The following is a 12,450-nucleotide window of genomic DNA, read 5'->3' as shown; positions in this document are numbered from 1 at the left end:
TGAACACAGGGGAGCGTTTTGTGTGTGCTGTTCAAAGAGATGACCGCTTCTCTAGGATTACTTCCTCTACTCCACAGATGAATCTCATCTCTCAAGCGCTCTGATTAAAATAAGCAAGTTAAACTCCCAAGCTATTTAGTACACAGCTTTGCATTGGGTTACTGTATTCTACACCTAAATGCAAGGTTTTAAGCCAAAAGCTTGTATCATTTTCCCCCCACCATATGGGTTTGTCTAATCTTGAATATATAGTCTCATTTCACTAACCACCCTGGAATTACTATCTTTCCATTTGATTAATTATTGCTACAGTATTACTTCTAAAAAATAAATAATAGGTTTTTATGACTTTTTTCTTTTTTTTTACAGCCTTACAAATGTTTTTTTTAGAGTCAGAGAATGACAGGAGAGAATTCTTTTTATATATACAATGTTTTGGAAATACTATTATTCCGTGCTGGTCATTAACTAGCCATTTTGTAACTGATAATACAAGTCTTAGACAAAAAGACTACCCACTACGCAAACATTGTGGGCAATGAATTGGTAAGAAAATGGAAGACTAAGTAAGGCCTTGAATAGCTTTATTGAAATCTGTATAAATAAACATGCGCATTTCAAATGTAAACCCAAGTGAACTCAAGTGCAGACAAAATTTTAACCTCTGTCATGCAGGAGGTTAGTTTACATTTAAAGAAAAAAAAAAACCTCAAAGCAGCTTTAAAATACCAGGATGGAACACCAGTTTTAATATCAAGGTATAAAGCAAAGCCATGTCCAACATACCTCATTTATATCCTGGTCAAATGCAATTTTTTAAACTTTTTAATGCTAACATAAATAAATAATTTACCAAAATGTGCACTCACAGAGTGAACTTTTATTTACAATACACAATTTATAACCTATTGTATTTGATTAGTTCAAGTGAAGAACATCATACTTTTTGCTTTTTCTTTTTTAAATTATTTGTTTAAACAGTGGGACACAAAGCAATTCTCCAGGTAGTAGATATGTGAAATGTGCCCCCGCACTTAAGAGCCCCTCTCAAAGGCAGTATTGTATACCAATCAACAATACATTCTTCCAACTAGATTAAAGGGAAAGCAGCAAATTAAACAACTGTCACACTTATTTTGGCATCCTGGACCCCTGAACAGAGTTAACTAAAATCCAATTCAAAGTTTGTATGCCTTATATACTGTACAGGTTCTGACTCAAACATGCAAATGCCAATTCTCTTATAATGAGTTACCTTTTCAGATATGCTGTAAGGCTATGGTGAATTCCATCAGGAACACACAAAGAAAATTAACAGTCCCACCTTTAAAGTAATTCTGTTCATTAACAGTTTAAAGGCAGGGTATACTGAAAAAATTCTCATCTAAGCCCGATACACAGTCATTACTATGGATACAGAATACTATTAACTCTGACCCTATTACAGAGTAGTTTGCAAGCTGTCAAACTACAAAAACTGGGAGGAGAGAACTTACAGCACAATTTTAAATTTTGGACTGACACCAGATTAAAATTATGCATGTCTTATAAGCAAGATAACAGGAATTATGTCTGCAGAGTAGATTCCAACAAGCAACAAAGGATACTTACATTTACTTGAAAAACTTTTTGTTAATGCAGCATGAAATCCAGAACCTGTTCCACAGCAGCAGTAAGATGAACATAATATTCTGGATGCTCAACTATATCACAAAAGGTTAAAACACCTTTTCAAGCTATTTCTTCTATTGTGACCGAATTGGGAAAAAAAAAAACATAGGGAGAAACAAAAATTTCTTGAAACAAGAAAACTACTGCTTATGTATTTACGACATTTTTACTTGTAGCCTGTGTGACAGCCTAAGGAACATGTATATATCCATTCAGAAACTAGACTTGGCAGTAGTATTCTTGCAGTACTAAGAAAATAAATGTCAGAAATCCAAAGATTTAACATTTTAGTTATGAACTCACATCCAAAACAAAAGAAAACATAATCCATCAGAACAGCAGCAGAAAACTTAAAAGGGGTTTATTTGTGATTTCCTATATATAGCTTGTGAATACAAGACTGTAAATGCATTAGAGAGAATTTCTGTTTAAGTTTTTATTGTTTCACTTCAAGTACTGCACATGTTAAAATGTAACAAAGATTTACATTCTGTTATCTGAAACTCCCCATCTCAGATTTTTATTCTTAATTTGGTGGGCAATTTCACTCTTTCAATAGGTATCCCCAGCAGGAAAGTCTCTTTTATGGCTTCTAGTTCTTCCATTAGTTAGTGTGCATACAATTTTCATTTTCTATATCATTATCATTTTCATTGCTGTCTTCATCGCTTTCTAGTGGGATGCCTGTGGCAGCTGAAGCACCTTGTTTAGTTTCCCGGTCAAGAGGGAAAAAGCCAGTTCCACTGATCGTGTCCTGTCTCTGGTAGAAGAGCACATATGCTGCTTTGGACTGTAAAAGAGACAAGTGTAATATGCTCGTGAGACTCCAGACAGAACATTTACAATCCAAGTTTTTTGTTTTCTTCCAACTCTATAAAGTAAAATTACAAAGAAATCCAAAGCTTCCATATAAGTTATTTTTGCATGTTGGAACAAACCACTCTTGTTTTGTACTGTCCTTTGAAAGAAAGCAAATGACTACCTGCAAATTTACTGCAAGGTTCATGATTTACTCTTCATTTTTCTTCCCTCAAGAAGAAAACATCATCAACAGTCCCAATTTTAGAAACACAAAAGGTACTTGCCACTATTTGGTCCTCACATGCAGTGGACACACTACTGTCATCAAAGTAGTACCATTTTCCATCATCCTTATTTTTTGCAAAAGCAGTATCTACGACAAAAAAGAACAATGTCTAAGGACTTAGTGTCTTCACAGATGTAATACAGTAAATTGCTAGAGTCTCTTACTGTCAAATACTTGACATTTAACTAACTAAAAGCTGTTATTGATATTCGACTCATAATTTAATACTTCTTTTCAGCAAAGAAAGCTTAACCAATAACATTTCCCTTCTAGAGAAAATGCATACTGAGAAAGGACAGTCAAAATCCCTCAGCCACGCTTTCATTTTTCTCTCTTCTTTCGAGCAGATGCACAGTGTAGAAAAATACAGAGAAGTAAGATAAAATCAGTTGTCAGACTACAGTAACTCTTACAGAGCTCTTATATTTTCTCTTTTCGCAATATGCATAGCTGGAAGTATAAAATAACCTACAATTATCCTTGAAAACTCATTCATATAGATTGTGTTATAATACTGGTGAATGCATTTCAAAGTAATGAAAAAAATGTCCCTCAATCATTAAAAAATGCCATTAATTCAAAGTGATCAGTACTTAAATAAAAATAAACATGGAAAGTAAGCAGATATGGAGAATGATGATATTTGAAATCAACTTACAATGCCCTCCTCCCATTCCTCCATAGTGGTTGGAGACAGCAATCAAGTTGTAGCGGCAAGGCCCTGCATTGGGATTAATAAGGAACTCTGACATGTCCAAGTCACTGTTTAAAACAAAACAAAACAGAACAAAAAACAAAACACACACAAAAAACCAAAACACACACACACAAAAAAAAACAACCAAAAGAAGGTCATGTTAATAATAATATTTTTAAACATTTCACATTTTGGTGGTCTTTGAACCATTTAATTTACTTTATATTCCCCACAAAAACCACTATAGCAGACTACACTGACACAGCATCTCTCACTCTGTGAGGAGCAGACCAGGAACCAGAAATCTTAGCCAGAACTACTGATAAGAGTTCCTCCTTACTTATCTACTATTATTATTTTTCCAAGTTCATACTTTTCACCTACAACCATTTTGTCATCAGTGTTTCCTGGATCTACACATGGAAGCTGAGAACAAAACCATTTTACATAATTGTTGGATTAAACATGTGCCCTGGTCATGCTTTTTACACTTCTAGCACCCAAATATTTAGGTTTCTTACTTGATTGGAAAGCCAACCAATGTATCCAACTTGTCCCTCATATATCTGCTGTAGGAAAAGCGCTTTAGATGAACTACCAGTACAGGGGGCAGTGACCACAAGTCTAACTTCTTGGTAGCTTGCTGATGTTCTTTACAGTTTGGACAATACCTAGAAGAAAATAAAAAATCGATTAAAAATAACTCCAGTCTGTATGCATGTTAAAATACATTTCCACAGAGAAAGCCAGTAACATGGGACAAGTGAATGAGCAAAAGCTGAAACAAAGACATGTATTCCATCTTCTGTTACTAATGCCATTGATATCCCTTCCAGTTTAAAATGTGAGGTGCTAGTGTGCAAGTGCACTGACAGTGAAGCTCGACAGTATTTTGAACACAAAATTAAAACCCGGCAGTACAGGATTCTTGTCCTCTATACTAGTCCCTGTATCTTTAGTTGAAACACGGTTTCCTCTCATTTTATTAAAAAAAAAAAAACAAACCAAATCATTATGAAAATACTTCAGGACAGCTGACTATATGAAAAGCCATAAATAACTGTCATTCTTCCAAGTTTCAATTTTCAAATTCATCTACCTCCCAGCCCATCCCACCTACCACTAAAAGCGGGTAACACTGACTACTGGAACCTGAAAAACTCCTTACTGAAAAATACTTGCCTCCCTAGTAAGGAAGTATTACACAGGCTGTGACTTGTAAATTTCTGTTCCCTGCCATGCATACTTGAGTCTTTCAAGAACTAGGGCTCAAGGGAGAAAGGTACATAAGAACAATGCATAAAAGCAAGTCTTCTCTGAAGTAGCCCACACATATTCTACATCTTGGTATCTAGCAAGTAAACATGTATGACAAAAAAGAGATGAGCCCTAATTAAAAAAGGGATGAACTCTCATAGATTAGACCTGCGAAGACCTGGCAAATGAACAAAGAGTGTGGTTAATGACCTGCGGAGAGATCTGTCTAGTAGCAACTGCTCTAGTGCATTTTGTAGTTTAAATACTCTACTTAAAAGGTGCTGCAAAAAATGGAAGCACTTCACCATACTTGAGTTATATGGTATCTCAAATAGTCTATCCAATGTTGTGTAATCTGGCCAAGACAGGAAAAAAACCCCCATAATTTGGAAGTCAGCCCCCCTACCTTGCCCGAATAAAGGAAAAATCTCTGGTGATAAAGTCTGGAAGTCTCCAAAAGACTTCACAAAAGAAAAAGTGGTAGACCCTCTTTTCAAACTTAATTCTGAGCTTCAGGTGTTGATGAAGGATCCTTATCTGCTAGAAAATTCCTGGAGAAGAAGGATCTTACAGGAGCTTCCTATAACTGTGAATATTCAGATATGATTCTAAATCATAGTTTGGAAGAACTATCAATCAGAATAAAGTATCTGCCAAAAACTTAATGTTTGGAACATGAACTTGGGAGGTTTTACTCACAGCAGACATCCCTCATCTCACAAACCCTCTCGTGTAAGCACACCTCTATTTGACAGAACAATGCAAGGCAAGTTAGGTATTTGCATAAAAAATTCTTCAGTATGCACCAACCTTTCTCATTTGAGAAAGGAGTATTTGTTTAAACCACTGCATTGGATTTGGCACAATATTATTTATGCACTGTAGATCACAGCTCACAGACTAGAATACCTTATGGATCAGCCCCCTCCCCCTAATTCTAAATGCATTAATTATCTCCCATACAAACACAACCTTCTGTATATTGTAACAATTTTAGTTAAGCAACGGATCAAAATAGAAAACACTTTGAGAATTTTCAACTATGCTTTGAAGTACAAGATTCAAAATATCATTAAGAAATCAATTAGGTATCTCTGCTAACATTCAAGTCTGGTTTTGATTACATTTCGAGAAACACACCATAGAACATAACAATTTTATTTTTTTGTCCTTACCATGGGTCTTCAGCACCTAGTTTTTCCTTTGTTGTGAACAGCTCAATGCAATCTTTTAATTTCACAAAAGGCTTTTTGGGAGGCTTATATTCCACACTTTCATGTTTTTCAAAATCCTAAAGAGAAGTATTTCTTGAGTTAAGAGAACAAATGAAATAAAACTCATTTTAGTGATGTCGTCTTACTATAAACAGTAACTACAAAGCTCCTACATATGGAAAAACTCATCAGAAACCATTCAAGCAAAAAGCTTTCACAGCTTCAGATTTACTTCCAAATTAGTAAGCTTAAAATTTCCTAATTACTTAGATGTGTAAACGAATTTTATTTATGACAACATATTTACTACAAATAATGTGAAAAAAGATACATAGCTTGTTCTTTTGAAGACTTACAATCTCTTATGTCACATTAATGAAGTTGTATTTTTCACATTATGTTTTATTGGTGCTGGAAAGGGGAGCAACATAAACAGCTTACCTCTGCTGCACTATCATCAAAATATCTCTTCTTCAATTCAGGATCCCAATCCAAAGCAAGGAAAGATCTTTCTAAGATTAAAAACATGTTTTTTCTTAATACTATTTCTTGCTTTACATAAAACTGTATTAATTTTGGGCAAACACTCTTCAAAATTAATTACACAATGGTAGCATGAATTTAAGATGAAAAATTGCAGCACACACAATTTCTGCATTTCTAATAATTAATTACAATAACAAAATAATTATTTATACAGAATTTACTATTGGGGAAAAAAAAGATATACCAAATAGTACACAGAGAGAATGAAACACTATTCTATGTAAGTGGAGTCAGAAAAAAGAATCAGAGTCAAATGCTGTCCAAGCTGTTCCCCATGACTTACCGTCAAGCCTAGGTTGCCTATCATCAAATCTAATATGCCTGGTATCATCTTTGATGTAGTTTATGTCAGTATTGCCTAAATTATTGAACTGGAATGTAAACAATCGCTTTTTGTGTCCCGTGAGTGGTTGACCTTTGCAAGTATCCTCAGTACATAATCCATTTTCAGAGTCATTGTCACCTCCAACTGAGTCTTCTGACTGGCTGTTTTCATTCTCTGAAGGAAGTTCCTGATCCTGGCTGGACTCATCATCTTGTTCATCTGTTTCCATTTCACCTGAAACAAATGGAAGAAGGAGGAAGAAATGAGGAAGAAAAAATAATTGAAAGACACTACAGAGCTGACTTCAGTTTCAAACTGAACACAAAATACTGAACCAGTCTAGATATTCCAGTCTTACTTGGAGATCCTTCTTCGTGTATTCCATTTGGGCCATTTCCATTGATACCATGGTCCTTACAGCAATGTAGGGATCCTTCGGTGTCTTCACTTTCAGTACATGTTTTTACATATCGGCTAAATATAACAAATGAGAGCAAGAGTTAGAATCAATGGATGATTTAAAAATATTTACATTGTTCAAAGCAGATAATTAAATGGTTACAGCAAATCCATTTTAGTGTACTGTATTCCTGCACTCCTTTCTGATTTATTCTGAATGAATAGTTTTATTGACTAACGTGTTTACTGTTACAGACACAGCCGAAATTCTGCTTGTCTATGATCTTGTGGTTTTGGCAGTTCTTGATTTTATGCAACTTAAATCTCGGTGTCTCTGTCCAGAAATCACTTATTTATCTGTTCATTAACCATATATATATTTTTTTTACACAGAAAAAAATATGGGTTCACTTACTGAGAAAGTTACATCAACAGAAAATGAAGGATAAATTTTAACTGGAGGTTGTACAATTTCTTCCACATAATGACACTTATTCCAGTCTAGTTTCAGAAAGTTTCTACCATGTATTTTTACAACATAAATTAGTATATAAACTTGTATAGTAGAGACAGGAGGTATAACCATAGCAGAAGAATTGGTAAAACATTTCCATTTTACCAAGCCCTAACAAACAGCTTTGTATACAGCAGAATTAATTCCCCTAAACTGACAATACAGATTGACTCTCCATGATCTTCTGGAATATTTTTTGCATGAGGTCATGCTAAAAAACAAAATCAAAATTAAAATCCAGAATAGTTCACATCAAAAAGTGGCTAAAATTTTAGATCTAATATCTTTAACAGAAAGCAAATAAAAGGCTAAGTACTCATATCTAACTGGCTGTTAGTAATGCATGTAAAAATAAGTGCCTAGTGATTCCAACTCTTAGGATTATTCATAACAAACGTATTTTTCTTTAAACAATAACCTTACCACATTCTTAGCAGCAGCAGGTTATACAATTTATCTTCAGTATTGTTTCTAGGCACTGCTATGAGAAAAGGTTGACCAAACAGCGAAGAACCACTATGGCTGTAGCTAGTGTGCCTGCACTTTTCTCTTAAACAAACAGGAATTATAACTTGTTCTGTATCTTCTGTTCTATTGATTGGAATTTCAAATCTAAAAGAAAAACAATCAGAAATACAAAGGACAAATGTCACTTAAAAGGTTACAAAGGGAAAAAATTTAAAAATAATACAACCTCCAAGGTTTGTCTTTATGTCTAGATTTTGAACTTTTGCAAATAACTAAACAGGCTGCAAAGAGACATGTACTTACACATAAATGTCATCACGTTCCATAATATTACTTAGATTTTCATCCATGCCAAATATCCTGTGGAACCTGTGATTGTATATATCAGTAACAATCATCTAGAAAGAAAATGGAATATACATCATTAAATCAGGTTGATACGTGTCAAAATGTTTGTTGTTGTGCTTCGTAAGAAATCACTCTTACCTTATCTGCAGGAACACCAGACAAAGCAGACAATGCTGTGCAAAGATCCAATATATTTCCAATTTTGGGAACAACTACTTTGTACTAAAAAAAAATAAATGCCATGTTAATTTCTTAAGAGAACAAATATACATGAGAAAAAAACAACCCAAACAACTTATCACATGTTCAACATACTTCACGTACTTCTTTCAGATTCTTGAACTTAAGGTGTAAAGTATGTAAATCAACTAACACAAATTCTGAAAGCTGCTGAAGATGTAGTAGTTACGTTCACAACTTCATTCATACAAACACACACATTTTGAACGCTACATTTATTAGTTTATACAATGCCTTTTTAAATGTTATTTTACTTTCTCCATAAGAAGACTAACAGCACCAACTACTTACATTTATATTTCAACAGCACATATTTAAGCATTTAAATCGTATGCATGCTATGGGCTAGGTTCTTAAATTTAGAATACAACACACGTAGTTTACAAAGTATTGCTGGGGAAAAAAGCAATGGCAGGCAATGGGTAAAGACTGAATTCTAATTTCACATGCAGAGAGAGAACCTGACAATTAACAAATAAAACCTCTCTGTGGCTTCCCTTAGTGCTGTACACCTGCAGTTTGTAATGAAATTCCACACAGGACTCTTACCTGTTATTTGCATAATAAATAAAGACAGGATTAATTAGAAATGAGGTATTTTAACTTTGTAATGAATCGCCAAGTACAGCATGTGTTCGGTATCTCCTTAAGTCTTAAGTTATTTAGATTCACAAGAGCTCCACTGAACCTGAGCTCTTCCCAAACTCTATTCATCGCTGCAGAACCATCTCACACGTCATACATGGTCACCTTTAATTACTGTGTGTCCCTTGTGCAAACTTGTTCTCACAAATAATTACATTTCTAGCAGGCTCATCTCCCACTAGTTACTACATGTTCATTTATCTTTGACTTCCCTAACTTATATTGCCTTTACGAACACTCCCTTTTCCCCATTCCTTCTGATAAGAGACTGATTTCACGTGCTAAAGCCTTTTTGCAAGTCTGCCTAACTGCTCATGTCTTTCTTATTTAACCTATCCTTGCTTACCCCATAATGTACAGCTAGAACTATTTCCTCCTTATTTTGTTACCATAACCTATGTACATTGTTTCATGCCATTCTACAGTCTATAATACCATCCTTCCTAAAAAAAAGGCAAAAGAGATAGCCTTTACAAAGAAATCTCATCTGAATTTTTTTTCTTTTTACTATTATGTACAATTAGCACAGAATAATTCAGGACTACATAATATATTTAGTATGCTGCTTGCCTTTGTTTTTTTTGCACACCTTATTACCAATATTTGCCTTTTGAGGGTAAGAAACTGAGGAATTCAGTTTGGATTAAGTGTATAAACATTGTTTTTATAACCATACAAAATAATGGTAGAAACCCTAAGATAAAAAATTAGGAGAGCATACATTTTAAAGATTAAGAAGCATCATTAATACAACCATAAAGAAATTACCAATATCTCACAGAAATATAAGAAGGTATATACAATCTTCTTCAGGCTTTTAAGTAGGACTTTAGAACACATACCAGAAAATGAAAGCTTGTTGGATTTATTGTACTTCTAAATTTTAAAAAGGTAAAGGAACTCAGGTTCATTGTTAATGCCACATGAATCAGGAGTTTTGTACAATACCGAGAGGCTTACCTGCATAGGCTTTGCAAGTGGATCCATTCTAACTAAATACACTTCCAAAGTGCGTTCTTTTTTCATGGGCAATGGAAGTGTCAAGTAACAAAAGGGATCAAAGGTTACGGATATCTTAGCGCATTCAGGACAAACTAGGGTGGATTTAAAAAGGCCATGAAATATATCTACAATGATGGAATCATTTCTTTTCAAATGGTTCTCCCAGGCTTCTTCAGCAACCACCTGTAATTAAAGCATGAGCTGGGTTATGACAAAGTAGTAGGAAATGAATAGAGAGAATTACTAGTAATAGTACTTGAGAGAACATTCTCAGCTACCACTTAAACATAGAAATCTCCCTCCAAAGGACTCTGTAAGATACGTTACTATCAGGATCATAGGGTAAAAGGTGTAAGGTTTTCCCAGGACAGAGATTCTGCCAGTGGTATTGCATAGTCTGAGAGAGACTTGAAGTGGCTTGAGGAAACACAAAAGCTAAAACTAAAAATTCCATCTGAAGTAACACACTTGTTACAAAAGAAGTTATCTATAATATGCTTGTAGCTCAATGCTAGAGGAATTTCCCTAAAGTAAGAATACTGAAGAGAGACAGAACCGTGCCTACTGTAGATATAATAACAAAGGAACAGAATGGAAATAGTTTTCCCAGCTGAACTCAGCGTTGAACAAAAAGGTCTTAACAAAGCTTTAACAACCTCCCACCCCTACAATTATCTTCCAGATAAACAGGAATTTACATGGGTACTTGAACAAGATCTCACTTTCGAAGTCTTCGCTTATGTTCTGAAATCTCTTCCAGAAAAAGCAACACATGACCAATATCCCAACCTCTCAGTGAACAATCATGTAGAAGTATCTTGCAACATGGAGCCTTGACTAAAATGAAGATCAACACCAAAAACACTACCTTGTCTGGTCTCCCGTCTGCATCCTTTAACTGAATGTAAGGCTTTTTCCTAATTCGATTCAAATCCTCGTGTAATCCATCCAAGAGAAAAGCCAGTAGCTCTTGACAATCTTGTTGCTGATAACCAGAAAATTGTGGTGCAAATCGTCCCACTTGTGTCTAAAAAAAATAAATACAGCTACTTCTGGTACCTTACTTGTTATAAAGAACAGATACTTCTGAGATGCTACAGAAGAAAGTTGAAAAGGCAAAACTTATAAAATTATAAAAGATAAGCTTTTCAACGGAGACAGGAAGCCAAAACTAATTCTCAAAGACCAAAACACAAGGACAGTTGACACTTACTTAAATATATAAGTGTTTTAACAGTTAAACGAATGGACTGCATTCAAATTCTTATTGCATATTTTTGTAAGTTTTGTATACTTAAACCACAAAACCAAATTAGCAATGTATATTCAGGTTAAATTCCTTACTGACCTTAAACGCTCTCGGGGTAACGTAGCTGTATTTTCCTGACCACATTTGCTTGATAAGCTCTGCATAAGATTTTGCTATTTCACCTCTCATTCCTAAAGGATTGTCAAAATTCAGCTCTTCTTGGTATTTATCATTGAGGAAGTATTCTGTGAGAGGAGGTGTGTTGCTCAGACACTGCAAACAGAAATAAGGAATTTTTAGAACAGTGATTTGAATTACTTCTAAACAAAGAATGTTCAAACTTCGTGTCTCATGCCCACACACAAAAAAAAGCAAAACCAACAACAAAAAAGCAGCAAAAGTCTTTCCCAGAAACAAATAATGGTTTTAAACCACGACTGGCTGTAGCTATCATTACAAAGTATGCAGAGATAATATTTTTCAAATGCTTTATGTCAGAATTTATTAAACGTAACAGTCCAGTCAACGACAATGTGACAACATAACTTCTATCAATGTTCCAAACAAACAAAAGAAGGTGGTTATTGATACATTAATAATAGCTTTATGACACACCTTGCTGAAGGTTGTTACAGATGCACAAAGTTTACAGGGCCTCAATGACAGACTACATATGTACTTGGAAAAGAGAGCCAATAGGGCTTCTTAAATCAAATTACACCATATTCAGAACAACATGTGAGCAGAAAATAGTTGAAAACAGAGATATTATACCAGACAGACTAGAC

The 12,450-nt window shown here is 34.6% G+C and overlaps 1 protein-coding gene across 3 annotated transcripts in view; it reads right to left on the bottom strand.

Annotated features, from left to right (window-relative positions):
• Positions 1 to 219: 219 nt before the first annotated feature.
• Positions 220 to 12,450, bottom strand: part of USP15 (ubiquitin specific peptidase 15) — a 66,178-nt gene continuing 53,947 nt past the window's right edge. For 2 of the 3 annotated variants that reach the window (XM_080341722.1, XM_080341724.1), the window contains 14 exons: positions 11,762 to 11,935; positions 11,282 to 11,440; positions 10,372 to 10,596; positions 8,665 to 8,748; positions 8,482 to 8,576; positions 8,134 to 8,322; positions 7,156 to 7,271; positions 6,756 to 7,031; positions 6,368 to 6,438; positions 5,888 to 6,003; positions 3,977 to 4,126; positions 3,417 to 3,520; positions 2,757 to 2,845; positions 220 to 2,461 (listed from right to left, as the gene is read on the bottom strand). In XM_080341722.1, the coding sequence (XP_080197848.1) occupies positions 2,276 to 2,461; positions 2,757 to 2,845; positions 3,417 to 3,520; positions 3,977 to 4,126; positions 5,888 to 6,003; positions 6,368 to 6,438; positions 6,756 to 7,031; positions 7,156 to 7,271; positions 8,134 to 8,322; positions 8,482 to 8,576; positions 8,665 to 8,748; positions 10,372 to 10,596; positions 11,282 to 11,440; positions 11,762 to 11,935 (2,034 nt within the window). In that variant the 3' untranslated portion in view covers positions 220 to 2,275. Of the gene's footprint in view, positions 2,462 to 2,756; positions 2,846 to 3,416; positions 3,521 to 3,976; positions 4,127 to 5,887; positions 6,020 to 6,367; positions 6,439 to 6,755; positions 7,032 to 7,155; positions 7,272 to 8,133; positions 8,323 to 8,481; positions 8,577 to 8,664; positions 8,749 to 10,371; positions 10,597 to 11,281; positions 11,441 to 11,761; positions 11,936 to 12,450 lie in introns of those variants that run through there. The other variant, XM_080341723.1, reaches the window with a different exon arrangement.

Source organism: Nesoenas mayeri (assembly GCF_963082525.1).
Source record: "Nesoenas mayeri genome assembly, chromosome: 1".
NCBI classification, from domain to species: domain Eukaryota; kingdom Metazoa; phylum Chordata; class Aves; order Columbiformes; family Columbidae; genus Nesoenas; species Nesoenas mayeri.
The sequence above is the reverse complement of the archived record's forward strand: the minus strand, read 5'-3'. Positions and strand labels throughout refer to the sequence as shown.